General features: G+C 55.8%; 3 protein-coding genes across 4 annotated transcripts in view; all 3 read right to left on the bottom strand.

Annotated features, from left to right (window-relative positions):
- NHEJ1 (non-homologous end joining factor 1) overlaps positions 1 to 10,993 on the bottom strand; it is a 47,317-nt gene extending 36,324 nt beyond the window's left edge. The window contains exons 1-5 of one of the 2 annotated variants that reach the window (XM_054168616.1): positions 10,904 to 10,993; positions 10,205 to 10,390; positions 9,119 to 9,328; positions 6,546 to 6,684; positions 4,200 to 4,258 (exon numbers count right to left, since the gene is read on the bottom strand). In XM_054168616.1, the coding sequence (XP_054024591.1) occupies positions 4,200 to 4,258; positions 6,546 to 6,684; positions 9,119 to 9,328; positions 10,205 to 10,390 (594 nt within the window). In that variant the 5' untranslated portion in view covers positions 10,904 to 10,993. Of the gene's footprint in view, positions 1 to 4,199; positions 4,259 to 6,545; positions 6,685 to 9,118; positions 9,372 to 10,204; positions 10,391 to 10,903 lie in introns of those variants that run through there. The other variant, XM_054168623.1, reaches the window with a different exon arrangement.
- A 2,164-nt stretch (positions 10,994 to 13,157) lies between these two features.
- Positions 13,158 to 17,933, bottom strand: SLC23A3 (solute carrier family 23 member 3). The gene is given in 12 exon segments (XM_009911161.2): positions 13,158 to 13,504; positions 13,687 to 13,782; positions 13,985 to 14,152; positions 14,228 to 14,333; positions 14,512 to 14,765; positions 14,840 to 14,987; positions 15,385 to 15,508; positions 15,650 to 15,831; positions 16,106 to 16,179; positions 16,558 to 16,652; positions 17,140 to 17,300; positions 17,539 to 17,933. Coding segments are annotated over 12 exon segments (1,863 nt in total). The 5' UTR covers positions 17,647 to 17,933.
- Positions 17,934 to 18,675: 742 nt separating this feature from the next.
- CNPPD1 (cyclin Pas1/PHO80 domain containing 1) lies at positions 18,676 to 25,509 on the bottom strand. Its single transcript, XM_054175479.1, has 8 exons — positions 25,263 to 25,509; positions 24,906 to 25,008; positions 22,262 to 22,343; positions 21,585 to 21,705; positions 21,373 to 21,501; positions 21,071 to 21,132; positions 20,677 to 20,794; positions 18,676 to 20,201 (listed from the first exon to the last, which is right to left on the bottom strand). Exons 1-8 carry the CDS (start codon positions 25,329 to 25,331, stop codon positions 19,566 to 19,568), a joined length of 1,320 nt encoding a protein of 439 aa, XP_054031454.1. The 5' UTR covers positions 25,332 to 25,509; the 3' UTR covers positions 18,676 to 19,565.
- Positions 25,510 to 25,538: the final 29 nt, after the last annotated feature.

Raw genomic sequence — 25,538 nt, 5'->3', positions numbered from 1 at the left:
CAGGGGTGCTGAAGGCAGGCAGTGTAAAGGAAGGCGCCCAGCTAGCTGGACCCCAAGGTGGTGATGGCCAGCGGCTCCGATGGGCAACCCTGGCTGCCCTCCACCTGCCCCGCTGGCCCACGTCCCCTCGCGGGAGTGTGACGGGCGCCTGGCCACCGTCCCAGCCCTGGTGGGGAACAATAAGAGGGACGCTGACCCCCGGGCGCCCTGACGTCAGCCAGCACCGCTGCCGGCACCGCCGCCGGCACCGCCGCCAGCCCTGGCCCCGGGGCTCCTGATCGCCCTCGGCTGGGGTCGGGCTGGAAGCCGCCTGTTTGTTTATCTTCCTCTCTGGCGTTGCTTGTTTTGATGGCACATCCTCCTCCTCCTCACCGGGCCCCGGGGTCGAGCCGTGAACCCGCCGCGTCCTGTTTGCCGAGGTCCCGCGTTTGGCTCACGGAGGTGCGGAGCAGCCGCCCCCGGGCACCGGCCACGGCGGATAAAAATACGCAGGGCAGAGCATCCTGGAGCACAGGGCTATATTTGCACTGATGCTATCGGTGAGTCCGTCCCTGGTGTAGCTGTTCCTGCCCTCCCGGGGGCAGGAGGGATAGCACTGCACGGACCTCCTGAACCTGCCCCCTTCACAGAGTCGTAAAACAGCTTCTGGCAGAAGCTGTGTCATGAATGCCAGCAGGCTGACTCCCAAAACTCATGGGTGAGCACCCCACACTGCCCCATGGGGTAATCTCTGCAACCCAAAGGGACACCTGTGGACAAAATACACCTGACCTGCTGGGTCCTAAGCTGCTGGGAAGGGTGTCGGGGCAGCCCTGAGGTGCTGAGCCCTCTCCAGCCGCCTGCTTCTTCCCCTCATGGTGTGAACCCCTGGGCTTGCCAATAAAAGCTGCCGCCCTTGCCTCGGCTCGTGCACGGCCGCCGCTCTCCCTCCAGCTCTGCCCAAGTCCAAGCAGCTGCTCAGCAATGAACCCTTGCCAAAAACTGCGTGTGTGAAAGCGTCGTTTCCTAAACGTATAAATATTCTTAGGGCTTTGCTGGAAAACTCCCTGTGATTAGTTAAAACACCCTGGACAGCCAAGTGCACTCGAGCCCAGGGAAAGCACACGTTTAAGCCGAGAAGCTCTGCAGCTCTGCCCTTAGGGACTGACAGGTCCTTGCCTCTTCATGGGTGATCCAGCAAAGGTTCATAAAGCAAGCAAAGCATCTACAGCTGCATCCTGCATCCCCGTGCCACACTATCACAATCCCTTCCAGGTAGGAGGGGGTTACTGCCACCAAATAGCCACAACCTGAAGCCCCATTATGCAGAAGAAGCTGGAAGGCACATCAGACCTCTTCTCCCGACCTCCTTCCCATCAAGATTCAACCATGCATATCCCAAAACCAAGCACAGCAACTCGGTTTTCTTCCAGGCAGGCTCCCAGCCCACTTTTAGAGACATCAAGAGATAGAGGATCAACCACTGCCCTTGGGAGCATGCCCCAGTCGCTAATCACCCACAGGAGCAAACCCAAGCGCCTCCATCCTAGCTTGAAATTGCCTGGCTCTGGCTCCTGGTGCCTGGCTTGTGCTCTGCTGCTCTCCACGAGATTAAAGAGAGCCCTTTACTAACCACCATTTTCTCCTTGTAAAGACCCTCACACACTGTAATCAAGGCGCCTCTCGATTTTCTCCCTGATAAGCTAGATGGAACTCTTCCCTTCCAAGTCTGTCAATGCCAGGCTCTCTCCCCAGCCGACAATTCATTCCTGTGACTCCACACTGATTGGCCAGCATCTTCTGAAAACCCAGGCATGAGAGGCAGTCACAGTGTTCCAGGTTCCTGCAGCATGTCCCAAAGGACCCCAGACCCTCATGCCGTTCCTTTCTGAAGCTGAAAAAGGGAGTACTGAGATGGAGCTCTGAAATACCTGTTCAGAGACAAGGAGAACATCTATCCCACCCTTTTGCTGCAGGAAAAGAGAGGAGACTGGGGTGAGAAGCCAGTTTTGGTGGTGGAGAGCTGCAAAGCCACATTTGGTGTTCCTCACTAACACAAGATATAGGAGGCATCAGGAGAAGCAATGGGGTACCACATTCAAACCAAAGGCAGCAGCTGCTTGCATCTCATGGCTCATCGATGCAGGATGGTACATGGGCCAAAAGCATCATCGGTAGGTTTAGAAAGCAACAGGATGACTGCAGAGAGGACAGATCACCCCAGGCAGACTGAATGCACAACTGCAGCCCTCCACCAGCCTCTCCTCCATGGCTGGTGCTCAGACCTGGCTGTCAGGGGATGCAAAGGGGAAGCATTTCCCAAACCCTTCCATTCTCTGTCCAGGGCTCTAGCTCCAAGATGCTGCTCCTGGACCATTCCTGGCACACACAGCACCAACTTCCTTCCCACCGTTTAAGTCTCTGCCAGAGGAGCTCACCACTAGCTGCTTCTGCACAGGGCTGCATCACACCCCTCCCACCCAACCTGCATCACTGAGCACCTTCCCCTATGCCCCACACCCTACCTGCTCTTGAAGGACTCTGAGTTTCAAGCCTGATGTTATCTGTAGCAGATGTTGTTCAGCCAACCATTAGACAAAAACTACATCATCTCCCAATCCTGGCACATCTGCTTGCATCCTTCCAGCAACAGCACCAAAACACCAACTCCTGCCATGTCTGCTCCAGTATCAATCATTTTACCACCTCTGTCTACTAATAATCTTACGCTGTTGCTGGGAGCTTGGGGTTTTCGCCTAATGCACTAAATAAAATCCTTTCCTTCTGTCCTTCACCATTATTTTTCCCTGATGTCTTTAGATTCTGTTACCCATTTTCCACACTTCATAATTTCTAATTTATATTGATTGCTATCTGCTCCCACTCTCCCATTTGTTATAAACTGCTCTTTTATTTCTAATTGCTGCCTTCACTTCTTCGCTGAACCAGAACGGGCTCTCAGCCAGCACTGCCCTCTTTCTTGATTGTGGAATTGTGGCTTTTTGTGGTTCTGAAATCCTTCTGAAGGAGCTCACCATTTTCATTCACATTTTTCTATCTAAACGTTTCCTCTGAGTTTATTTCACTCATAATTTCCCCCCTGCTTTTGGAAATTAGCCCTTTCAAAGTATGAAGGATATAAATTACTGTTTAGGAATGTCCTTTCTTTGCCTAGGGTGAATGTAATCTGGTCGTGATCATCGGTCCCTAGGCAACCTCCAAGCTGCAGTCCAGCAGTGAATTCATCTCAATCCATCATAACCAGGGGAAATGAAAGCTGCCTGCACTGGATGCAATGCCTCTCATATAAAAGAGGGATCATCTCTTGATTTTTAGAAACCCTGCAGATGGCTTATTGCTGTCTATGCAAGAGCATCAGCATGTGTCTCTCAAAGTGACATCCTCTTGAAGGCCATGTGACACCATGGACACTCTGGTTGACTCTGGTCCCTAGCAGACACCGCTGTGCCCCAAGCCTGTGCCTCCACAGCGGGCACAGGAATGCTCAGAAGCATCTTGAGCCTTTTTGCATCAATGGGCATCAATCATTTCTGATCTTGCCTCACTGGTTTGAATCATTTTAGGGCTTCTGCAATTATTTCCAGTAATGAAAAAGGATCATAGGAAAGGCTCTCTCCTCCCAGTTTCTCTACAGCACATGTCTGATTTTAGAGCTGAGTGTGCCAAGGGGAGAGTGGTGGGCACAGATGAAAGGCATTTGTCCCCATGATGTGCCACAGCAAAGCCACCCTTAAGAGCAGAAGATTAACCAGAAGGAGCAGATGACTTCTACTCCTTCCCTTGCTCCCTGCCTGCCATAAGCATTAATGTTTCGGGCCCACAGCAAGTGTGGGAGACAGGTGAGGACGACCCAGAGATGACATGCTCCCATGCAGCAGCCAGCCCGGCTCACATCCTCAGCAACTCCCAGCAGCCAGGCAGTGGTGAGAGGGTGACAAAACACCGTGACAAAACACCGTGCTGGGTTCACATCTGGCCATATCAGCTGTGCCCCCAGCTCTTCTCACCATGCAGACAAGGTACAAGGACATAAGGAGGGCCTTGGGAGAGCTACTGAGCTTAATCCCTCTCCAGGCAAGTCCAACCAGCCCCACATCTGGTGGGGGACATGCAGTCCCGCACACCTTGCTCTGGTGCTGCTGGTGCCAGCTCCCCATCCCCCCTTTACCAAAGGCAAGAGGACTTCCACTGCTCCTTACCTCAGCCAAGAAGTTCTGCTGAAATGTGTCCTCCTGGAAGGGCTCTGTACGTAGGCGATCTGCAAGGGAGAGTAGGGATCAACCTGGGCAGGTCTGGCAGGTCTCACCCTGGCTTCCCCTTCTTCTGCCTGTGGGGTGAGGGAGCTGTAAGGGAACAGCTCATCCCAGCATGTTTATCCCAGAGCCAGAGGGAGTCCAGCAGTCCCCTTAGGCTAAGGACATATCACCCAGTTAGCAGAAGGTGCAAGAATCACAGAGAAGTGGGAGAAGGCTGAGCCTGTTGGTTCACACAGCAGCCAGACAGCAGAGCCCAAAGCCCATTCACACTTTCTCCAGAGCCCTCCTGCACACAGGAGCAGGGGATAGACATGCTCAGCACCATTCCCAGCTCTTACAGCTTGAAAGAGCTGCCTGGGTCTCAGCACCATAGGACAGGGGACTGCTTGTCTTCAGCTGCTTTTTTGGAGAGGTGAGCCAGCCTGTGTCTTCCTCTTGCAGGACAGGAACAAATCCCTGTCATAGCTCATTCTGCTCTCTGCCTCATTCAAAACACTAATACTTCTCCATCATTGCAAAGATGTTGCCTGGAGAAGATCAGTGGTGTGGCTGATAAGACTGAAGGATCAGATGTCATCCAGAGGGACTTGGAGAGGCTGGAGAGGTGAGCTGAGGAGAATCTCATGAGATTCAATAAAGTGAAGTGGAAGGTAAGGTACTACACCTAGGTCAGGACAACCCTTGATATCAATACAGGCTGGGGGATGATGAAATTGAGAGTAGCCCTGCAGAAAAGGACTTTGGAGGTACTGGTGGATAAGAAGCTGGACATGAGCCAACAATGTGCACTTGCAGACCAGAAGGCAAATCGCATCCTGGCCTGCACCAAAAGAAGTGTGGCCAGCAGATCACTTCACTCTGCACTGGTGAGACCAAACCTGGAGTACAATGTCCAGCTCTGGGGCCCCAACACAGGGGAGACATGGACCTTCTGGAGTGGGTCCAGAGGAGAGCCATAAAGATGATGGGGCTGGAGCACCCTTCCTATGAAGACAGGCTGAAAGAATTGGGGCTGTTCAGCCTGGAAATGAGAAGGCTCCAGGGACACCTTATAGCTACATTTCAATATCTAAAGGGAATCTACAGGAAGGCTGGGGAAGGACTGTTTAGAAGGGCTTGGAGCAACAGGATGAGGGGCAATGGTTTTAAACTGGAGCTGGGTAGATTTAGGTTGGATATTAGGAAGAAGTTCTTTACAATGAGAACAGGTTGCCCAGGGACATTGTTGAGACCTTGGCCCTGAAGACATTCAAGATCAGACTTGATATGGCCCCGAGCAAACTGATCTAGTTGGAGGTGCCCCAGTTCACTGCAGGGGGTTAGACAAGATGACCTTTGAGGGTCCCTTCCAACACAATGCAATCTGTGAGAAGCACTTGGCCAGCTTTGTTCAGCAGCACCAGTGCAAAGCTTCCTCCCAGCTTCCTGACCTGCTCCAGCAAGAGACAAAAGAGGCCACCTGCCCATCAGCATCAGTCTCAGGACCCAAACTGGCTTGTCCTGGCTACTCTAAACCCTGCAGGAGAAAAGGGAGTGTGGACAGTCAATGCAGCTCTAGTGCTGCTGGACAGATTCAGGCTCCAGTGGTGAGGTACCTGCTGTGGGACAGGGATTGGACTACATCACCTTCTTGGCTGTGATACAGAAGTCAGGGCTGACCCCCATCAGATACCACATCCCAGGGGGACAAGGTTCCCATGGAAAGGCAGGTATTACCTCTGGCAGCAGGACAAAGCACAGCACTAGCAAATGCCCAGACAACCTCCATGGAGAGAGGTTGGGTGTTTCCCCCGGACAAGGTGGCTCCCCTAGCCAGGTCCTGGCCCACATCCCACCCAAGGGGGCTTCCTCCCACCTGTGCTCCTCGATGGCAAGGTGAGCTAGGCACTGGGAGGGACGTCACACACACAGCTATGCTTCCCGCAGCAGGGGAGCCAAGAGCCCCTGGTGGCTCTCCAAGCCCTTGGGCAGGGAGCCTGACACTGCTCCAGGGCCAGCCCTCACTGGCATCCCCACTGGCTCCTGGGGAGCAGCCAGGTGCTCTTGGTGAAGCAGAGTCCCTTGGCGACTCCCCAGCTGCTCCAGCTACTGGATAAGGGCTGTTCCTCCTCCAGCTCTTCCCAGGGGCTGCTCCCCAGTCTTCTGGCTACTGTCTCGCTGCTGGCACAGCTGAATGTGAAACACAATCCTGGCTGGGTAATAGCCAGGAGAAGAGCACACCAGACCTGCCCTAAGGAGGAAACTCACTCCCTGCTTGCTCCTGCCTCAGTCCTGGGCATCCCTTCTCACCTCTGCTGAGAGTGGCCCCACTCTCCCTGTAGTCTTCAATCTCAGCATCCTTCTGGAGCAGCAAGGAGGTCAGCTCTTGCACCTGGTACTGCAGAGCCAGGCTCATCTGAATCAGGGGCCGCAGGAGGTGACGAGACACCTAAGATGGAGGAGGGACACTCCAGGAAAGGTCTAGAAAGGCACATGGCTGTCCACACAGGGGTCAAAGCATGGCAGCCAGCAAAGGCCCCAGCAAGAGCTGCATCCCAGGTGAGCTGGGTATACCCCGCATCTCATCCAAAACCAGTGGGAAGTGATCAAAAGACATGAGCTGGGAGAAAGGGAGGCCAGATGCTGTAAAACACATCCCTCTATCCCAGCCCCATCCTTTCACAGCTGAGGGCTGCAGCATGGGAGGGCCTGGGTGGGAAAGCACGACGAGAACAGGGAGGCAATGCTCCACCCGCACCATTTGGGGTGTGCCACCACCCATCATGTGCCACCAAGACCCTCCCCACAGCTCTGCACATCCCATGGCATGTTACTATGCAAGACAGAGGCACAGCTGGGCAAAAGACCAGAGGGTACAAGGTGTCAAACTGTGGCTTGAGGAACAGGAGACCTTCACAGGGAGGCGAGTTCAAAAGCACAAGGACTTCCAATGTGTGGGATCCATGCAGACTTCAGCTCCCCATTGCAGCCCACCCTTAGTTCATGGCTGCACAAGCCCCATGGAGAGTCCTGGGCACATCCCTTGGCCCAGAGCTAAACTGGAATGCCCTGATTCAGTGGGAATGTGAAGCAGCAGCATCTTTGTGGCCAGGCTGAGCCCACAGGAGAGGACAGCAAGCCCAGAAACACTTGCAAAGCCTTCTCACTCCTGTGGAGAGCCCATCATGAGCCACACACTTTGCTCACCCCTAGACATGAGCCACAAAGGTGACAGCCATCACTTACCCAAGTGCTCAGAGGGCACTATCCACTGTGCAGCTGGGATGAGGCAAGCAAGAGTTTGCCAGGTGGGTTCTGTGCCTGCCTTGAGCCCCTGGCCTGCTGCTGAGTCAAGTTTAGTAGGCCAGTGTTGGTCCTCATTCTCGCATTCACACCAGCCACACTCAACATCCTAACTGCTTCTCACCTCCTAGGTGTCTCACAGACAACAAGTATGCTTCCAAACAACAGGAAAGAAGCAGCTACCAGCTGAGAGCTCAGGCTTTGATGCATCTTCTCACAGAATGATTTGGCTTGGAAAAGATCTCTAAAGGTCATCTACTCCACCCTCCCTGCAGTCAGCAGGGACATCTGCAACTAGATCAGGTTGCTCAGAGCCCCATCCAACCTGGCCTTGTATGTTTCCAGGGACAGAGCTTCTACCACCTCTCTGGGCAACTTGTGGCAGTTTCACCATCCTCATTGTAAAAAATGTCTTCCTTATATCTAATCTAATCCCACCATCTTCTAGTTTAAAACTGTTACCCCTTATCCTGCCACAGCAGGCCCTGCCACAAAGTCTGTCTCCATCTTTCTTACACACCCCACTGAAAGGCCACAATGAGATCTCTGGGAGCCATCTCTTCCCCAGGCTGAACCCCATCTCTCTCAGCCTGTCTTCACAGGGGAGGTGCTCCAGCCCTCTTGATCATGTTTATGGTCTCTTCTTGACCAGCTCCAACAGGTTCATGCCTCATGCTTTCTTCAGCGTTCTCAGCTCAGCCTCTGCGCCTCTCGCAGCAGGCAGCGAGCCCCAGAAGCCAAGCCAGGCTGGGCCCGAGTTCAGGCGCTCCCCAGTTCAAGCTTGAAGGCAGCCGGAGCCCCGCCGTAGTGCCCGTGCACAACCATTCAGGATGGAGAAAGGTCCTGACCTGGAGGACCCGGCGGGTGTCCGGGCTTTCGGGAGCTGCGTCCCGCGGTGGCGCTGCCGGCAGCGGAGCGGCAGGCGCTGCGGCGGGGCTGCAGCCCAGCCCGTTAAGCGGGTGCCGGGCGCCCTCTTGTGCGCGCAGGGCCGCAGGGCCCCGGCGGGACGGCGCCGGTCCGGGACCGGGATGGCCAAACCAAAACGTTAGGCAGTCTCGTGGAAAGAGCAACTCCTCAAGAGCCGGGGAGAGCCGGCTGTAGCTCCCTCTGCCGCGACAGCCGCCCGCAGGTCGATGCGGGGCACCCAGCTCTCGGTGCCCCACGTCAGTCCATGCACCAAAGGAGAAGCGAGCACAACACTGAGCTGCGCCAGAGCAGTGTCCCAAAATGCTGCTGGGCCATTCCTGCCCCTCTGCAAGGCACCAACCAGGGTACCAAAGCCTTAGTGGGAAGAAACAGGGACAGTGAACCCTGGGAGGGGCAGCAGGCAGAGCCAGGCACTCTACAGCCACCAGTACAGCCCAGTATCACCCAAAAACCTTGAAGCATTATGATCCCTAGAAGCGCTCACGGCCAGGTTAGATGGGGATTTGAGCAATCTGGTCTAATGGAAGATGCCCCTGCCCACAGCAGAGGAGGCTAGCACTAGACAATGTTTAAGGTGCCTCCCAACCACATCATTCTGTGATTCTCTGAATTTTGGCTATGCCCTTCCCCAAAGTCTCCGCAGCTTTGCTCACCATCTCTGGAGGTGCAGGGCAGCAGTGGAAGTCCCAGTAGAACGGCAGTCCTGAAAGCTCACTTTTAACGTGTAGGCTGAGGCCGCCAGCAGCATGGTGGCAGGAGAAAGAGGTGGTGGTGTCTGGCTCTCCTGCCAGCAAAGGGCTCATCAGACTGGACAAGTGGTGCAGCAAGGAAGATGCATGGACTGTCAGACGCTTATTCAGCTCCTGGAGAAAGGCAGGGTTAGGGGTGCAGCAGCACTGTGGGGAGCTTGCGCGACAAAAAAGCAGCAGAAACTTGAGCACAGAAGAAGCCAAACTACTTTTGCATATCCCAGCACTGCAAAAACCCATCTCAGGGCCTCACCTTGCAGCCCCATGACAGTACATTCCCCAACAGCTCTCCCAGCTCAGCCAAACTGGCAAAGCTGCTATGACCTACCAGCCTAGGAGAGTCTGGGTGGTGGGCAAGGTTTAATGGTCCTCACCATATGCCCTGCATGCCACCACAAGTGTAGCAGGCTGGCTGTGAGTTGTCACAGCTCAGCTCACCTGCCTGAGCTGAGGGATGGTTGCCCCTACATACTCATCCCTCCTGCTACCAGCCACTGAGAAACAGCCACTGTGACAGAGGAATGTGGCAGACAAAGGCAGCACACAGGAACCTGGGCACACTGGCTAGGGAAACAGGCATGACCCCATATGTTTCAGGCACCATGCTAAGACAGCCTGTGGAAGCCTGTGCCCAGCAGTAAAGTCCCTGGAGTCCCTCTGTCACTGGTGAGAAGGCAGCCTTGTTTCAAGCTCCTCCTTAGTACACTGGTCTTGAGGAAACCAGCTGCCCATTCAGCCCACAAGCAAAACAAGTGTCCTGACCTCAACCCACAACCCCTGTGAACACCTGGCTGCCATGGACCTGTTAAATAGCTTGGCCCACTATCCCAGGAGAAGGGGGCTTGGCTAACATAGGTGACAGTGCTTGAGCACAGCCACCTAGGATCCTCCCAAGCCCTGTCAACTCCAACAGCCGTTCTGTCACCAAGCTGTCCATGCTCCTCTCCTGAAAAAGAGCAAAGGAGGTCCCTGGACTTTCCAGACACTCACCTTGGACCTTTGTCCCACGACCTCAGTGTTTGTTCTCTCATACCAAATGCTGCTGAGGTCGGAGATCAGCAGGATGTAGCCACTAGCATTAAAGCACGCTTTGGCAAGAAAAGCGGACTTGCCAAAACAAACAGAAGCCCAGGGCTGTGTCAGGAGGCTGCTCTCCAGCTTCTCAGAGCCTTCCATCTGCAAAAGAGCAATCATGCCTCTGCTTCATCTCTCACCAAGGAATACTCTAGCTCCTGGGGTGGCCTCATGACTGGTCCCTCCACGATGCCAGCCCCATGTCACAGCCCAGAAGTGAGGACGCCCAGTCAGCTCGCAGATGAAGCTCTGCTGAAGGCATTTCAGGGAGCACTGTGCAGGGCAGCTCCTAACCCCGCTCACCGTAAGCATCTCAAACGCACAGTAATGCAAGTGCTGCCTTCCCGCAATTATCTGGGCCTTCCCACCATTAATACAGCGAGATTTCTAGGTACAAATTAGCCTTTACGCTGCCATACTTGTACTCGGGCGGGTAGCAGGACTCTGCAGCCCTCCTCCTGCTCGAACATCCCGTCCCCGGGCTCCATCCCCTGCCTGCACAAACGCCGGCAGCAGCGAGCACCTCTGCTTCCCGCTTCTCCCTTCCCCCTGCCTGCCGAGACACTCGGAGCCCCAGCGTCCCCGCTGCGGGGCCCTACGGAGCCGTGACATTACCCGAAGGCACGGGCGCAGGCGGGCCAAGGGCCGCCGGGCTCTGCCGAGGCGAGCGGCGCCAGGCCGCGGGCGGGAGCCAGACTACGGTTCCCAGCGTGCTGCGCTCTTCCGCGGCGCGCAGGGCCGGGGCATGCCGGGACCTGCAGCCCTGCATGTCACCGGGCACGGGGACGGGTGGGGCTTGCTCTCGGTCCGCGCAGTGGCGGCTTTTGCTCCCTTAGCTGTTGGCAGGGGTGATGGCCCGAGCTGCTGCGTCCCTCCCGAGCTTCCCCAGCCGCCACGGGCGGTGCCAGGGCCCAGCCGCTGCGCGCAGCCATGGGGACCGCAGTGCCGTAAGGCTTTGCAGGCGCCTGTTGAAGTGTCCTGTTACAGGTGCCCATCTGGGGGCGGCCCCCGGGCTGTGGGCACGGTACGGCCCGTAGAGGCAGCGGCAGCTGAGTCTCCTGTCCCTTGGCCTGGTGAAGGCACCTGCCCCGCCGCTCTCCCGGGCTTGTGCCGAGAGTCTGCTGCTGCGCCTAGGCAAGAGCCGCATGGCTGGGGGTGCAGGGGCCTGGGTCCTCTCTGCTCGGACTAGGTTCACAGGAAACCACAGAGCAGGACCGCACACACCGCCGTCCCCTCAGCACTGAGCACAGCCTTATCCTTGCCTGGGCACTGATCCCCTCAACCCAGCACGCACGTGGTGTGATCCCCATCTGCACCCCGTGTTATTGACCTCATCCACCCTGCACCCACAAACTGCCACCCCAACCCCAGCCGATGCACCCTGAGCCCACACCTTGCACTGTTCACCCCCTCTCCCTACCATGATTCTGTGCAGGCTGCAGACACCCTTGAGGTGGGACTGCAGCCAGAGAGTCATCCCAGAGGATTTGCATCCCAAAGTGTGCTGGGGAAGGTGAGGGCAGGCTAGGCTTTCAAGTGCAGGACCCAGACAGGGTGCAGGACAGATTGAGTTTCATGGCCAGGTGAAGGTGCAGGAGGGTTTAGGCTTTGGACACAGCTGGAATGCAGAACCAGGCCGAGATGCTGGGCCTGTTCAGAGGTGCTGGCTGGGTGATGCCAAGCTAGGTGTTGCACCCCATGCCCACTGAGTGCACAGGGCCCACACACAGCTGGGGAAAGAGGGTTCACCCTAGGGGATCTGCCCACACAGAGGCACCATATCTCTCCCCCTCCACAGCCACCTTTGAGTGTTCCTGGGCATTGAGGGGGAAGGTTGAGGGTGTGTGCCTTAGGACCGGGTGAAAAGGGCAGCTACAACCTGGAGTTGTAGTTCAGCGCAAGCATATCACTTTTAGAGACCAGCTCTATCATTCTCCCTCCCCATGTCTGTCCTTCCTTCACGCTTCCACCTGGGGCCTGCATAAAATCATAGAATCATTAAAGCCAGAAAATATGTCTAAGATCTTCAAATCCAACCATCAAACCAACACTACCATGCCCACTAAATCATGTCCCAGAGTGCTACATGCTTTTTGAATATTTTCAGTGGTGGCAACTCCACCACTTCCCCGGGCAGCCTGTTCCAGGACTTGCATCACCCCAGGGCTGCAAAGCCCCAGACCGCTGGGCTTTTGCAGGCCAGTTCAGACTCATAGAGGCAGCACAGGGCCCTACTCATGGACTCTGATCTGCTGGAGCAACAAGCAAGGCTAGAGCAGACTCTGCTGCAGATGGCATAACTAGGCAGCAGTAGGAAACAAGCCAAGCACTGAGCTTACTCATGGAGGGCAAAAGCAACATTTTGTTCCCCAGAGAAATATCTGGGTAGCAGTTAAGCATCAAGAAGTGTTGGGACCGACACAGTGTAGGTGAAAGTGGGTGAGCTGTTCCCCCACCTTGGGCATACTAGTGGGATAGAGCCAACACATTAGTGTAGAGCTGGTGTCATGAGCATCAAGAGGGCATAGGCAAAGCTGGGACACAGCCCTGAAGCAGGGGAGAACCATCCCTTCCTCTAAGCACAGTGCCAGTGGGTGAGCAGAGTCTAGGGTCACCCTCCTCAGGGCATCCGGAAAGAGTAGGTTGTCATCTCCCAGGCAATCCCTGCCTGGAAAGGAAACCCCAGGAAAGTGCAAAGTTTGCTGAAGGTTTTTATAGCTCTCTCCCAAGTAGGGAACTGAGGTTTGTGCTAGGAGCATGGAAGCACAGCTTCTGTCCACGTAGGCTTCAGAAACAAGGAATAAAGTGGCTTGCAAGCTGCCTTGAGGGCACAGCCCTGTCCTCCATGAGATGCCTCCACACTGTGGGGTCAGGCCCTGGTATATCATGCAGGCATCTCCATTTCACTCAGCCTCCTGACTGACTGCAGCTCCCCTGAGCCACGTTTTGGGAGCAACTGTGTCCCTTCCCCAGGGGCAGCAGTCCCCTCCTCGGTTGCATGGCTGCCCTCCTCCTCTTTCTCATCCACTTCCTCCCTCCCTGGGCAGAGGAAGCAGCAGGGGAAGGCTTTGCAGGATGATGGCAGCAGCCTTCTCAGCCCAGCAGGGAGGCCATACCCCTGGCTGGATTCACTCTTCTCTCCACAGGGGTGGCTATTGCTTGCTCCAGCTTTCCACAGTGCCAGCTCAGACAGCAGCCCTCTCTCCTCCAAGGTTCCTGCAAGTAGAACAGTAGGCACTGAGATGAGAGTTCCTTCCTCTGACTGCACACCCCTGGCCCACATCAGCCCCAGTATCCTCAGCAGAGCTGCCTGAATGCAGATTCAGTGGTATTGGGACAATCCCATGGCCAGGTCCAGACCTTAGTGCTCATGCAGAGCACCTAGAGCAGTCCCTTACCTGAGACTGTGTTCTCCAGGAAAAATGACAAGAAGCCAGTTAAGAAGACAGGCACCATGAGCAGGGAGAGGAAGAGGAGGTCCAGGGGCACCCAACCTGCAGGGATGGTACTAGAATCACCCAGAATATCTCAGCCCAGCAGTGGGAAATGGGCATGAACTGCTGTGGCAGATTCAGGGTTTGGAGGAACAGCTGGCTGCTGCTGTGAGCTGACCCAGCCTCCCAGGACATCAGAGGTGTGTGGCCACCATGGTACATGGTTCAAGGTTTTGCCTTGCCTGAGGAATGTCCCTGCTACCTGTAGCCAGGTGAGCTGGAGCTATGCTGAACCACCGCGGCACCAAAAGTGCCATGAACATGGCAAAGCCAACGATGAAGATGTTCCTCCCCGAGTCGATGTCCGCATACTGGAAGTAGGAGATTCCCGTGCCCACAGCCACAGCGTAGGTCACACAGAGTACCCCTCCTGTGAGGGGCATGAGTCAGGCAGCACCAGGCAGCCTGCAGGCACGGCAGTGCAGGGGAACGGCAGGGTACCCACCATGAACTGCCAGCGGGATGCGGGTGAGGAGCTCTGCCAGCCTTGGCGACATGCCCAGCACCACACACGCCACCGCGCTTACTTGCACAGAGAGGCGAGAGCCAGCCTGGCAGAAAGAAGGACAAGAAAGGAAGGGAAGCATCATCCTGCTCTCTGTCCCCACCATCCTTCCCCACAGACCTGCATTTCCCAGTGCCGACTCAGTAACAGCCTGGTCCTCCACACCTCCTGCTCCACTGCCTCCGCATCCCTTGTTGACCTTCCCAACCCCACCCCGGGCATACCTGTGTGAGTCCGGTGGTGCAAGCATTGGCAATGCTGGCAGCTGTGCCCCCTGGGGTGCCCAGCAGCCCTGCCAGGATGCTGCCCAGCCCTTCCATACAGAGGCCCCGGTTGCAGGCATGGAGAGGCAGCACTGGGGCTCGCAGCAGCCTCCCGCAGAGCACGTAGCAGCCCACCGAGTTCATGCTGCAGCCAATGGCCATGGCAATGCCCACTGCCAGAGTCCGTGCGGTGAGCAGCGGCCACCCCCACTCACCTACAGCAAAGGGAGAAGGATGCTATCTGGCCAGAGACAGCTAGATGTCTGCACTCAGCTCTGCTGCCCCCCACCTGCATAAGGGAGGCGGACCCAAGGGGCATGGAAGGTGCTGTTGGCCCAGGACAGCCGTGACATGGTCGGATCCAGTGATTCCCAGGGGATGTGGAGTTGGCTGAGGATGGCACAGATGATGCAGACGCCAGCAAATGGGAGCAGTATCTGCAAGGCAGTAAGGGGACCCTTATCAGGGGTCTCCTCTGCCTGCTCTGGCCAGCACCCCATCAGCTACGTTCCAGACAGCAGGTCCCTGTCCTGTTATCTCTCCCAAAGAGCCATGCCACATATTTCCTTACATCTGCAGGGAGCACTCCAGGCTCTGCTGTTCTAGCATCCTTGAGTGCAGATTCGCTGCACTCCCTCAGCAGCACCCAGGACCTGCATCAGGACTCCTCAACCCTGCCTCTGCCCCCAGAACCCAGCTTTGCTCCAGGGCTACTGGGTCTCACCAAACCCAGAGAGGTGGGTAGAAGCCCCTGTCCCTGGAAACCCTGCACTGAAAAGCCAAAAGCCTGGGAGAGGAGACTGAGTGCAGAAGGGGGCAGACAAGCCACAGTACCGAGAATGTGCGCAGGGTGGGGACAGATGACTCTGTGGAGCACCCTCGAGCCTGGGGCAAGGCACAGAAGGGCAGGCGGCAGGACCCCAGGTGCTGAGAGAAGGTGACAGCAAGGAACATGAGCCTAGGAAACACACCACAAGTCACTACACAGCATCTCAACGATAGGGTCCCAAATGTGTACTGTGGCTATGTCCCATTCTGTCCCCAAGGTGAAAAGAAGCCCTGGGGGCTGCATAACAGTGTGGCCCATGGGCTCACATACAGCAGTGCTACCCCCCAGCTGGTGGAGCAGAAGAAAGCAGCCTCCTTGTACGCAGACAGCCCGATGATGGAGAGGCTGGGAGCCAGGACCATGGGCCCACAGTGCCTGGCTGCCCACCCGCACACACCGGACACTCCCAGCACCAGCTGAACCAGCCCAGAGACCAGCACAGCTCCAGAGACCTGTGAGAGGAAAGAATGAGACCCATGGGCAGGATACGTGGAGAACAGCCCAACACCTTCCCTTGGCCACACTCCCACCACTCCAGTAGCATCATTTGCTCTGCTCACCCTAAGCCCAGGGGAACATATGCACCCACACGCATCACGATTCCCATTGCACATCCCCTTGTATCCACACTACTCATGGCAATCCCCAGGAGGGCTGGAAAGGGGACTGAATGTCAAGCTGCTGGTGGAGCAGGAGGACTGAGACCCCCTGCTCAGGATCACCTACCTCTTGAAGTGAGGCAGCCCAGCTCCCTGTGACAGTGCAGTGTGGTGCATGGCACACGCTGGCCACGGCCGTGCCTGGAAGGGAATTTTGGAGGGAGGTGATGCACATGGATGCAGGGCTCCTGGAAGAGTATGCAGCACAGAGGCTGCTGACAGAAGAAGGACCAGTATTCCGTCATCTCTCTCACCAGAGGGGTGACCAGATGTGTTGCAGGTGCACATAGGAGTGAGTGAGGTGCTGTGCACCATCACCAGAGGGGCCCTTGCTACCCCTCATTCCAAACCTGTGTACCAGGCACCCATAGGAGTGAGTGAGGTGCTGTGCACCATCACCAGAGGGGCCCTTGCCACCCCTCATTCCAAACCTGTGTACCAGGCACCTTGTCACTGTCATTCGCTGGGCACTGGCATGGCCCAGGCCCTACAGGACACAGGCTCCAGGTCTGTGCTCACCATTCCTGTCTGTGCTGGCACCAAGGGACAGGTGGGAGCTCAGCACCATAGCAGGGACCAGGTACTCGAAGGATGGGATTTGAACCAGCGGCAACCTGGGGAAGGGGACAGTAAGGGTGTGTGAGTGAGGAAAGAGGAGACAGGGCTGCTCCCAAAGCCCTGACTACCAGGGGAGCAAAGAGTAAGAAGGGAAGATAAGGAAATGCCAAAGTGGCAGATCACCTCATACCCCAGTGCCCTAGCACATCCCAAGTGGCAGCACACAGGATGTTTGCCAGACCACACGCCCAGCCCCTGTGAAAGGCACAGGGAGCATAGGCACCAGATGGTCTGGAAATGCTGCATATGCTGTTGGAGCAAGGCAGCAAGAAGCTAGAAAGCACAGCACAGGAGGATGGAGTGATGACAGGGAGGGGGACAGCAGGACAGCCATGCAGGGATGCATGGCAAGATGTTGTCCTTGTTTCCCTTTCCATCTCCAGCAGCCTGTCTTCCCACAGCCTAGGAAGGGATTGCCATGCCTCGCCATGGCATCGCCATCCTCCTGGCAACAGCTGCATCCCCTTTGTCCCACTTGCTCACCGGCTTCCCAGGGTGGTCTGCAGCACTGTGGAGATGCCGCAGGCAAAGAGGCTTCGTGCCAGTAGCTCGCTGGTGGCCTGGGCATGGGGCAGCTCCTCAGGCAGGGTGGGCAGCAGGAGGAGATGGAAAATGCAGAGCAAGGAGGCCTGCACAGCCAAGTGCTGTGTGGAGAAGAGAGGAAGTGCTCACGACTCCCTGCAACACCCAGAGATGCAGCCTCCCATGCCCAGCCCCGCTCCAAGTGGGTGCAGAACCCACCACTCTGCTCCCAGTGCACCCTGGCCAGAGCCTCAGGTACCTTTTACCTGGCAGGATGTGACCCCTGTCTGCCACCTGCAAGTATCCCAGCCCTGTCCCCATCATCCCAGCTGTTTGGCTGTTCACTGTGGTCCCCCTTACCTGAAGGGCTAAGCAACAGCTCAGCATCCAGGAACACATCTTCTGTAGGGAGCAGGATGCAAACACAGGGCTTCCAGCATCAGGCACCCCACGGTGGCCCCCATTCATGCTGCTGCCTCCCTGCACCACTCCCAGCTTGTGGAGTGAAGGAGGTGGACTGGCTCTCACCTTCCCCCACCCCAAGGGCTCTCCACAGCCCTTGCACAGCTGAACTTCCACCTTCTGCAGGAGCTGACCCACTGTTAGCCATTAACCTGAGTTGGTAAGTAACCTGCCCTGGGGCCAGGAACGCAAGTGTCACCCTGGGTTGTCACCACAAGGGCCAAGTGACAGTAACCCGTGGCCAGGACACAGGACATTGTTACAGTGCCAGCTGCCCATGTCCTATCCCTGCCTTTTGTGCTACACATGGCAGGGACTGGGTGGGTCATTGCACAGATACATCTTCACCTGCTTGGAGCATTCATGCCATCAGCATCCTTTAGCTCCAGTGTGCCCCGCTGGTACTTGTTCATCCCCAGCACACTATCTCTCTGCCCTACTGCTCCAGCCCTTCCTCACCACCAAGCCCCAAGGAACTCATTAAAGCCTGTACAGCACTCCCCACCCCCCATGTCTTGCCATTGTCCTCTGTGGATGCTGCGCCCACATCAGGAGATTCTCCAATGGGTCTCTATCCCAAGCTCCTCAGAGGAGGGGACTGAATTATGCCATTGGACAAAGGATGCCAGGGACAAGAGCTACCCACCTAGTTCAGAATGCTCCCAAGGAAGCACAGATAGAGGATGCTCATGTTTTTGCCACAGGGCAGATGTGGCTGTGCCAGCAACAACTGCAATCCTGCCAAGTCCTTGCTGCTTAGGGTTCACTCATTAACTGGACAGACTTCAAAGAGCAAAGAACAGTGGAAACCAGGCATTCCATATATTCTTGAGGATGAGAAACTTTTTTTGCCCACTGCCCCTGCCTTCCCCAGGCACCAGACCTCATGCATCTCCTGTCACCAGAGTACGCTTGAGTGCTGTAGAAGAGGCCTCACAGTGCTCTTGGGCCACTTGCAGCACAGCTCTAAGAATAAGCACTGCTGCAGGGACAGAGCTCTGCACTGGGGCAGGCATTCTGCAGCGTGCAGAGGCTCAGCAGGATCAGGCATGCACACAGCAAGAACTACTTTTATTGGAAGAGATTTGCATCTACAAAAGAGTGAAAAACAGGTGTAAAATCCACAGTAGAAAGAAGGGGCATCACGAGCTGGTCTGGGCAGCAAGACAAGGTGCCTTCTCCCCACCCCAAGGAGCAGTCAGGCACTGTTTGCTCACAGACAGCTGGTGTTTTGGGATAGGGTCATAGAGCACCCATTTCTAAACACCCAACACAAGTAGGATAAGGAAACTCAGTCTTAACCACACCTCTCTACTTCTAAGCCTGCTGAGGCACAGCCATACTGGAGTCTCTTCTTGGTGTGACCCTTGTGCCTTCCAAGGAATGACCCGGCAGCCCTCAAGGGCAATTGCTGCTATATCCAGCCAGCTCAGGTTGCTTGGGCCCCACTCCTTCAACCTCTTTTCTCCTTGCCCAGGGATCCCATCTCCTTCTGGGGCACTCTGCCCCCTCACTGGTGTCACTGCCTTAGGTCCTCCACCCTGCACACACAGCCCTGGCATCCTACATCCCACACACCACCTCTGCCTAGCAATGCTGAAGTCCACCCACTTGCTATAGGAACAGGTACAACATCCCCCTTCCCTTAGCACCCCAGCCCAAGGGCACCGAGTTTCTGCCCTCTATTTATTAGGTTTCCACCCCAGCACACCAACAGCAATCCCAAATCTGCCCCAAAGCCATTCCAGCAGCCCCAAAATTGAAGAATGCCCTTGCCCTGGGTGAGAGGGAACACAAATGCTGGTTTGAAAGTAATGCAGGAACCTCCAGCCCCATACAGTCCCAAGGATCAAGGGTCCCAGAAGTGCAAGGAAGTGAGTTGTGCCACACAAGGAGGGAAGGGAAGAGGCTGCTGCCCCATGCTTCTAACTGGGAAAAATGAAGCTTTTGATTCTGCTGAGATCCATGGCAGTGTGCAAGGAGCACTGCCTCAACCCCAGGGGTTCCAGCCAGTCCTTGCGGTTGGGGGCTGCATCCCACGTGGGGCCTGTGCTGGCGGAGCAGGCGTGGCAGTGTAGCGCCGGAGGAGCTGGAAGCATGGCAAGTCCGAAGGGTCCAGGCTGGCTGGCAGCCGAGGCAGGGCTGGTGCGGTTTGATCTCTCACAGGCAGTAGGCACTCTCCGGAAGGGGCCTTGCGGGGGGCTCCTGTGCTGGGCTAGATCAGGAGCCTTCGGGTAGGACAGCGCCGTCATCACACTGCCCCACAGGTACAGTGCCGTCGCCAGGACATCCCCACGCCGCCGCTCCTCCGGCGGCTCACTCTCCCCCAAGCAACAGGCACTGCTGTTGGCTGGGGAGATGTCGGGCAGCTTGGGCTGGGCCTGGTCTGGGCATGGGGCTGGCTGGGCATCCAGCTGGCAGCTGCCTTCCTCGGGGAACAGCGCAGGCTGGTGGGCTGCAGCGCTGATGCTCCTCGTGCACACAGCCCGGTGCACCACACTGACGGAGGCGAAGAGGGCAGCAAAGCCAGTCAGGTACACCACACCCAGGAGGCAGGCCAGCTGTGGGGAAGCCAGTGGTTAGCCCAGACCACCCCACCAATTCCACAGCCATCCACAACCCAGCATGGCCATGCATTGACCCAGCAGCCACAACGGCAAATGGTAGTAGCAGTGTGGCTGGATGCTAAGGACCAACCAGCCACACTGCTCATGATGAGCGGAGTGGCACACAGCCTCCTCAGATCAGGGCCTAAATAGCACAAAACAAAGCAGGAACCAAACAGTTTCTGTTTAAATCCTTAACTAGCACCCATGCCTCCACCAAGATCCTGGGGATATGGATCAGCACAGGGCACAGACTAAACCAGCACCAGGCTGCAATGCCTCAGGCATCACAGCTACAAATTAGCATCTTCTGGCTTCTGACAGCTTCCCTTTCCAACAGGAAACAAACTAAGCTGCTGCTCCCAGTGAAAAACCTCTCCAAACCCATGGTCCCATATTCTGGCTAGTAACTGGCAGCCCACATCCTTACCTTTACCACTTGCTGGTAGAATTGGCCCAGCACATGCTGCCACATGGACTGCTCCATGAGGACACACAGATCTGTGTAGGTGAACCAGCCACGCCACATGCCCTGCTTTTCTGCCACACTGCAGGGGGAAAAAAAAAGAAAGAAAGGGGGGTGGGGGTAAAGAAAGGAAGGGGGAGGGGGGGTGGGGGGGGAAGAAAGAAAGGGAAAGGGAAAAAAAAAAAAAAAAAAAAAAGGGAATGGTGGATGTGGCCTAGACCTTCCTGATCAAAGAAGCTTCAGCAAAGGCAGGCTTGGGGAAGGCCCTGCTTGAGATCTGCAGAAGGGAGCTGCAGAGCCTAGCAGAGCTTTGCAGGTACCCCAACCTCTTATTGCACTGCCCATCCCACACACCTACCGTCCTTCCAGCCAGCTCAGCACTTCAAACAGCTCCCGTGGATCTGTGTAGAGACTCCAGTCCTGTGGAGACAGAAGGAAAAGGTCAGTACAGGCCACCCAGCACACAGAGACATTCTTCTCTGTTCCTTGATAGGAGTATGAGGGGGAAAACCAAACCAAACCCAAAAAACAAACAAACAAAACCCCCAAACAGACAGACAAAACCAACCCAAACCCCCACAACCCAGAAATCCAGACTCACCTCAGTGCCTCCTTTCCCCCCACTGTGAAATAGCTGCCCACAGTGACAGCCTTACTTACAATGGCACTCAGGAAATTCATCTCCAGTGTGTTCATGGTCTGGACATCCACCTTCCCTGCTGCTCCCCACTCATCATTGAACACCTCCTCCTCCTCACCCTCATCATACAGGTACTTACTAGCAACCATCTAAAAAGAGCACAAAGGACAGGACCTCAGTGTTCCCTGTGCTCTTCCAGTCCTCTCTCCAAATCCCAGACCACAGTGCTTACCATGGAGATCAGGAAGAGGTCTGAAGACGAAATCTGCTGGAGGTATTCAGGGTTCCGGTGCCGAAGTCTCTCAATGTAAACCAGTGCCAGCATCATGGAGCAGGGTGAGATGCAAGCTTCCCTGTGGGACAGGCCCAGGACCAACCTGAATGTTATCTGCATGCTACGAACATCCCAGTCACCATGGCACAACTTGGCTGCTCCCTCCCCACATAGGTAGTGGGGGAGGTTTAGTAGACAGCTCAGTATGTCCCAGCCTCGCCACCTCCCTGCTGGCTGTCCTGAGCTGCAGCAAGCAGAAGTGCAGGAGATGTAGGGTGGAGAGCAGGAAGCCCAGGTTCTTGTCCTCAGGCACAGCCAGCTCCAAATTGAGCAACCCTGCCTGCAGCCAGGCACAGAGAGGGCTTGGCTGCCAAGAGCAGGCCTAGGGTTCAGAACAGGCTACCCAGCGAGCTACAGATTCAGCCAGTACAGACTCCCAGTAACAAGAGCACCCCAGAGCAGAGCCAAAGTGAAGCAGGCCTAGCTGTGTCAGGAAGCCACTGTGCTTGCTGGCCTTGCCACCTGCCCCTGGCTCCCCTTGGACACTAATCAGGCCTAAGTACAAAGCTAGTGCTGGCTCACAGGAACAGAAGTGAACAAACACAGGACATAAAGGGATAAGGTTTGCTTCTTACCGAGATACATGAGACACATATTTCTTCTGGAGTCTGCGGATTGGGCTGGGAGCCACCTTCTGCAGCAGCTCCACAGCAATATCTAGGACAAAAGAGCAGCAAAAGGGTTGACCCCATATGTCAGAGTGCACCATCACCATTCCTCTTCTCTTCACAAGACCATTGAGTCTTAGTGTTTGCTCAGCCCCTCAAGTTTAATTTAAACTATCAAGGTAGGACAGGCCTTAACAGAAGTGAGGGATGAGGGAGGAGCAAATAGGCAGGACAGACAGATCAAAGCAGGAAGAGGATGCAAGTATCCAAGGCCCAGTAGCAGTGCCAGATCCAGCTTAGCATGTCTTTGTCACGGGGAGTTACCAGCAGTCAGCTGCACCAAGAGGCTCCCCTCCCCTCCCCGCACAGGGCCTCAGGCTGCCCTGTCAGAGGCTTTGTAGAACCCAATATCAACACCTCATCTTCCCAGTCCTTTGCTCCCCTCCAACCAGCATCCTTGTCCTCCAGAGCTCATCAGTGCTGATCCAGCTTTCCCAGTGCTCTTGAGATGAAGACAGAAAACATATCCCTGAGAGCAGGAGCCTGAAGAGAGTGAAAGGGTATGGAAGCAGCAATATGGTATAACTGCAGCTCATCTCAGCCCCTTTCCCCTGTGCTCACTGATTTCACTCAGCATTCAATCACTGCAAAGGCCAGAGAATGAGGGATGCTGGCAGATGGCTTCAGTGGCTCCTGTCTCACTTCTCAACACGACAGGACCAGCTGGGAGCATCCCAAACAGCACTACAGTCTGGTGCTTGGCAAGAAGTGTTTGAGAGGCAACTCAGCTCCTTTTTGCTGCTGAGTTCTTGGCTGACAGATGAGAGCAGAGATCATCCCAGCAGCCTTGCGTTTCCAGCTCCCTGGATAAGTGTCACCACACTTTTCCATCTCTTTTCCATCTCTCTAGCAATTAAGAGAATGGCTGCAGCCCCACAGGACTTGTTTGTTCAAGAGCAGCCACTAAGCTCAGAAACACCCTGCTCTAAGGGACCTCACTGTTGGCCATTCCAGCCACACTAATGCTAGGATCCACAGCCAGGCAGAGACAGCTCCAGACACTCCTTGGCAACTCTCGGCCTTTCACTCTGCTTCTGCTCTTTCTGCCCTGCTTGGTCACCCTTGTATCATACCAGGGAACAGAGGCAGCAGCAATGCCTCGAGTGATGGAAAGCACATGAGGCCATTCAGGCTCTGTCCCAAAGTGAAAACTGATTCTTCAGCCCACAAATGCAAGCCATGACAGCATGTCCTGTGCCAGAGAGAATGGAGAACAGCTCATTGCTGTCCCCATCTCACAGCCACTGCACACTCTGGGTGGTTATAGTTCTTCTTTTCTGCAAGGAACAAATTCACTTTTCAACCTCTCTCCTCAGCCAGCTCCGTACTGCTTCCTGCAAAAGCCCCCCCCAGTGCTAAAGACATTTTCCAGTCCTCCTGCTGTTCTAAACTCTCCCCATCGTTGCCTCTATCTTGTTTGAAGAGCAGCACCATAAACTCATAACTCAGCACATAGCAATGGCACATCTGTACCAACCAGATGTCATAGCCCTAGATCCTGTTTTTTTTGACAGCAACTGATAGCAGCTGGTGAAGGAAGGCTGTAAGGGCAGATAATACCAGAGAGATATTCTCTCCACATTACTCTCACCCCCAGCTACTGGAGTAAAGGCATTTCCTGGGTATGAGGCAGTTTTTACAGTTAATTAATAGCCTTCAACAGAGTCTTCTACCACAAACATACCCTCTGAACTTGCAACACTGGTAACATCCAGTGGAATGGTCCCATCTCATACCTGGGTGTGAAGCCAGCCCCAAAGATGAGCCACATGCTTCCCTCGCACTACCTATGTCAGAATTCGTGACTCCCAGCTATGTCCATGAAGCTGGCTGCCCTGCCTGGCCCTGCTGTCAACACATGCCCACCATCCCCCTCCTGAGGTACGTCACACACAGCCTCTTGGAGACTTCAGATTGTTTACCCAAATCTGTAACAAGAGTTCTGAATGCAAACATGCTTCTCCCCTTGCTCAACATCCTCTGCAAGCTGGACAAGCATTCAGCTAATGGAAACATTAATGTGACCACACTGTGAAGGCCTTCTGGCAAACCACTGTTTGACCACTCCTCTCCACTGTCACCTGCACCAGCTCCTTGGTCTCAACCCAGCTGCATCTTCCTTCTCCCCCCATACAATGCTGAATCAACAGAAAAAAAGAGGATGTGATTCAGACAAACATGCAGCAGGAATTTGTTCCCTTGCTTCTCACAACTACAAGTTAAACTCCCTGGTACTTTGCAGGGAACAAGAAATTGTCCAAGACACATCTCATCAGGGACAGGGATAAAGTCTTCACTTCTAAGGAATTCTCTAAGGGACTCTGCACACCAGTGAGGTGCCAAAAACGCAGTAGTGGGGCAGGCAGGGCAATAAAGCAGAGCGCAGGAGACACGAGGCTCTGGCACCCTGCCTGCCATGCAAAGCGAGGGAGGCTAGGCAGGGGTGGAATTTGGCACTGGGGAGGGAGCAGGTGACCTGTTGGTCTCAGCCCCTGGGCTACTTCCAACCCCCTTGACTCAGCATTCCCATCTGGGGAGGCTCAGAACCCACCTGCCACGGGGCTGGAGAGATTATCCAGGCTGCAGTCTTTGTCCCAGCCGTAATAGAGCCGCTTCCGCACCCTCTCGCTCAGCTTCTGGTGCCTGGGCAGGAACTGCAGGCAGACAGCAGGGACGTAAGAAACGCCCTGAGCGCTGCCTACACCGCGCTCTCCACCCCGATCGCGCCAAGGGGTACAACGGGCCCGGCACGGGCCCCGGCAGCTCCGCCGGAGGCTCGGGTGTACTATCCCAAGGGTCTTTACGGCTAGGGATGATGTGGAGAGATAGACAGCCGCGGTCTGTGGAGGTGCAGACCCGAGGACACCGGGGTCACCGGGCACCACCAGGGTGTCCCGCAGGGACTCACTGTGAACTCCTGGAATCCGCTGAGGGAGAATGTGCCCTCCTCGTCCAGCAGCAGCCCGTCCAGCTCCATCCCTCCTGCTCTCCCCCGGGACAGGGGCTGCCGGGTCCCGTCCGGTAACCGACGGGTGCCGGTCCTCCTCTAGGATGCCGGGCTGCTGCGAGGCCGCGTCCGACGACCAAGGTGCAGGCCGCGGCAACCCCTCCCGGGCCGAGCCCTGCCTCCCGCCTTCTTCTTCCGGTGCAGGGCGCAGCACTGCCCCTCTGCCGGGGCTCATGC

Source organism: Dryobates pubescens, chromosome 2 (assembly GCF_014839835.1).
Source record: "Dryobates pubescens isolate bDryPub1 chromosome 2, bDryPub1.pri, whole genome shotgun sequence".
NCBI lineage: Eukaryota > Metazoa > Chordata > Aves > Piciformes > Picidae > Dryobates > Dryobates pubescens.
Note: the sequence above shows the minus strand (reverse complement) of the source record. Positions and strands in the feature narration are given on the sequence as shown.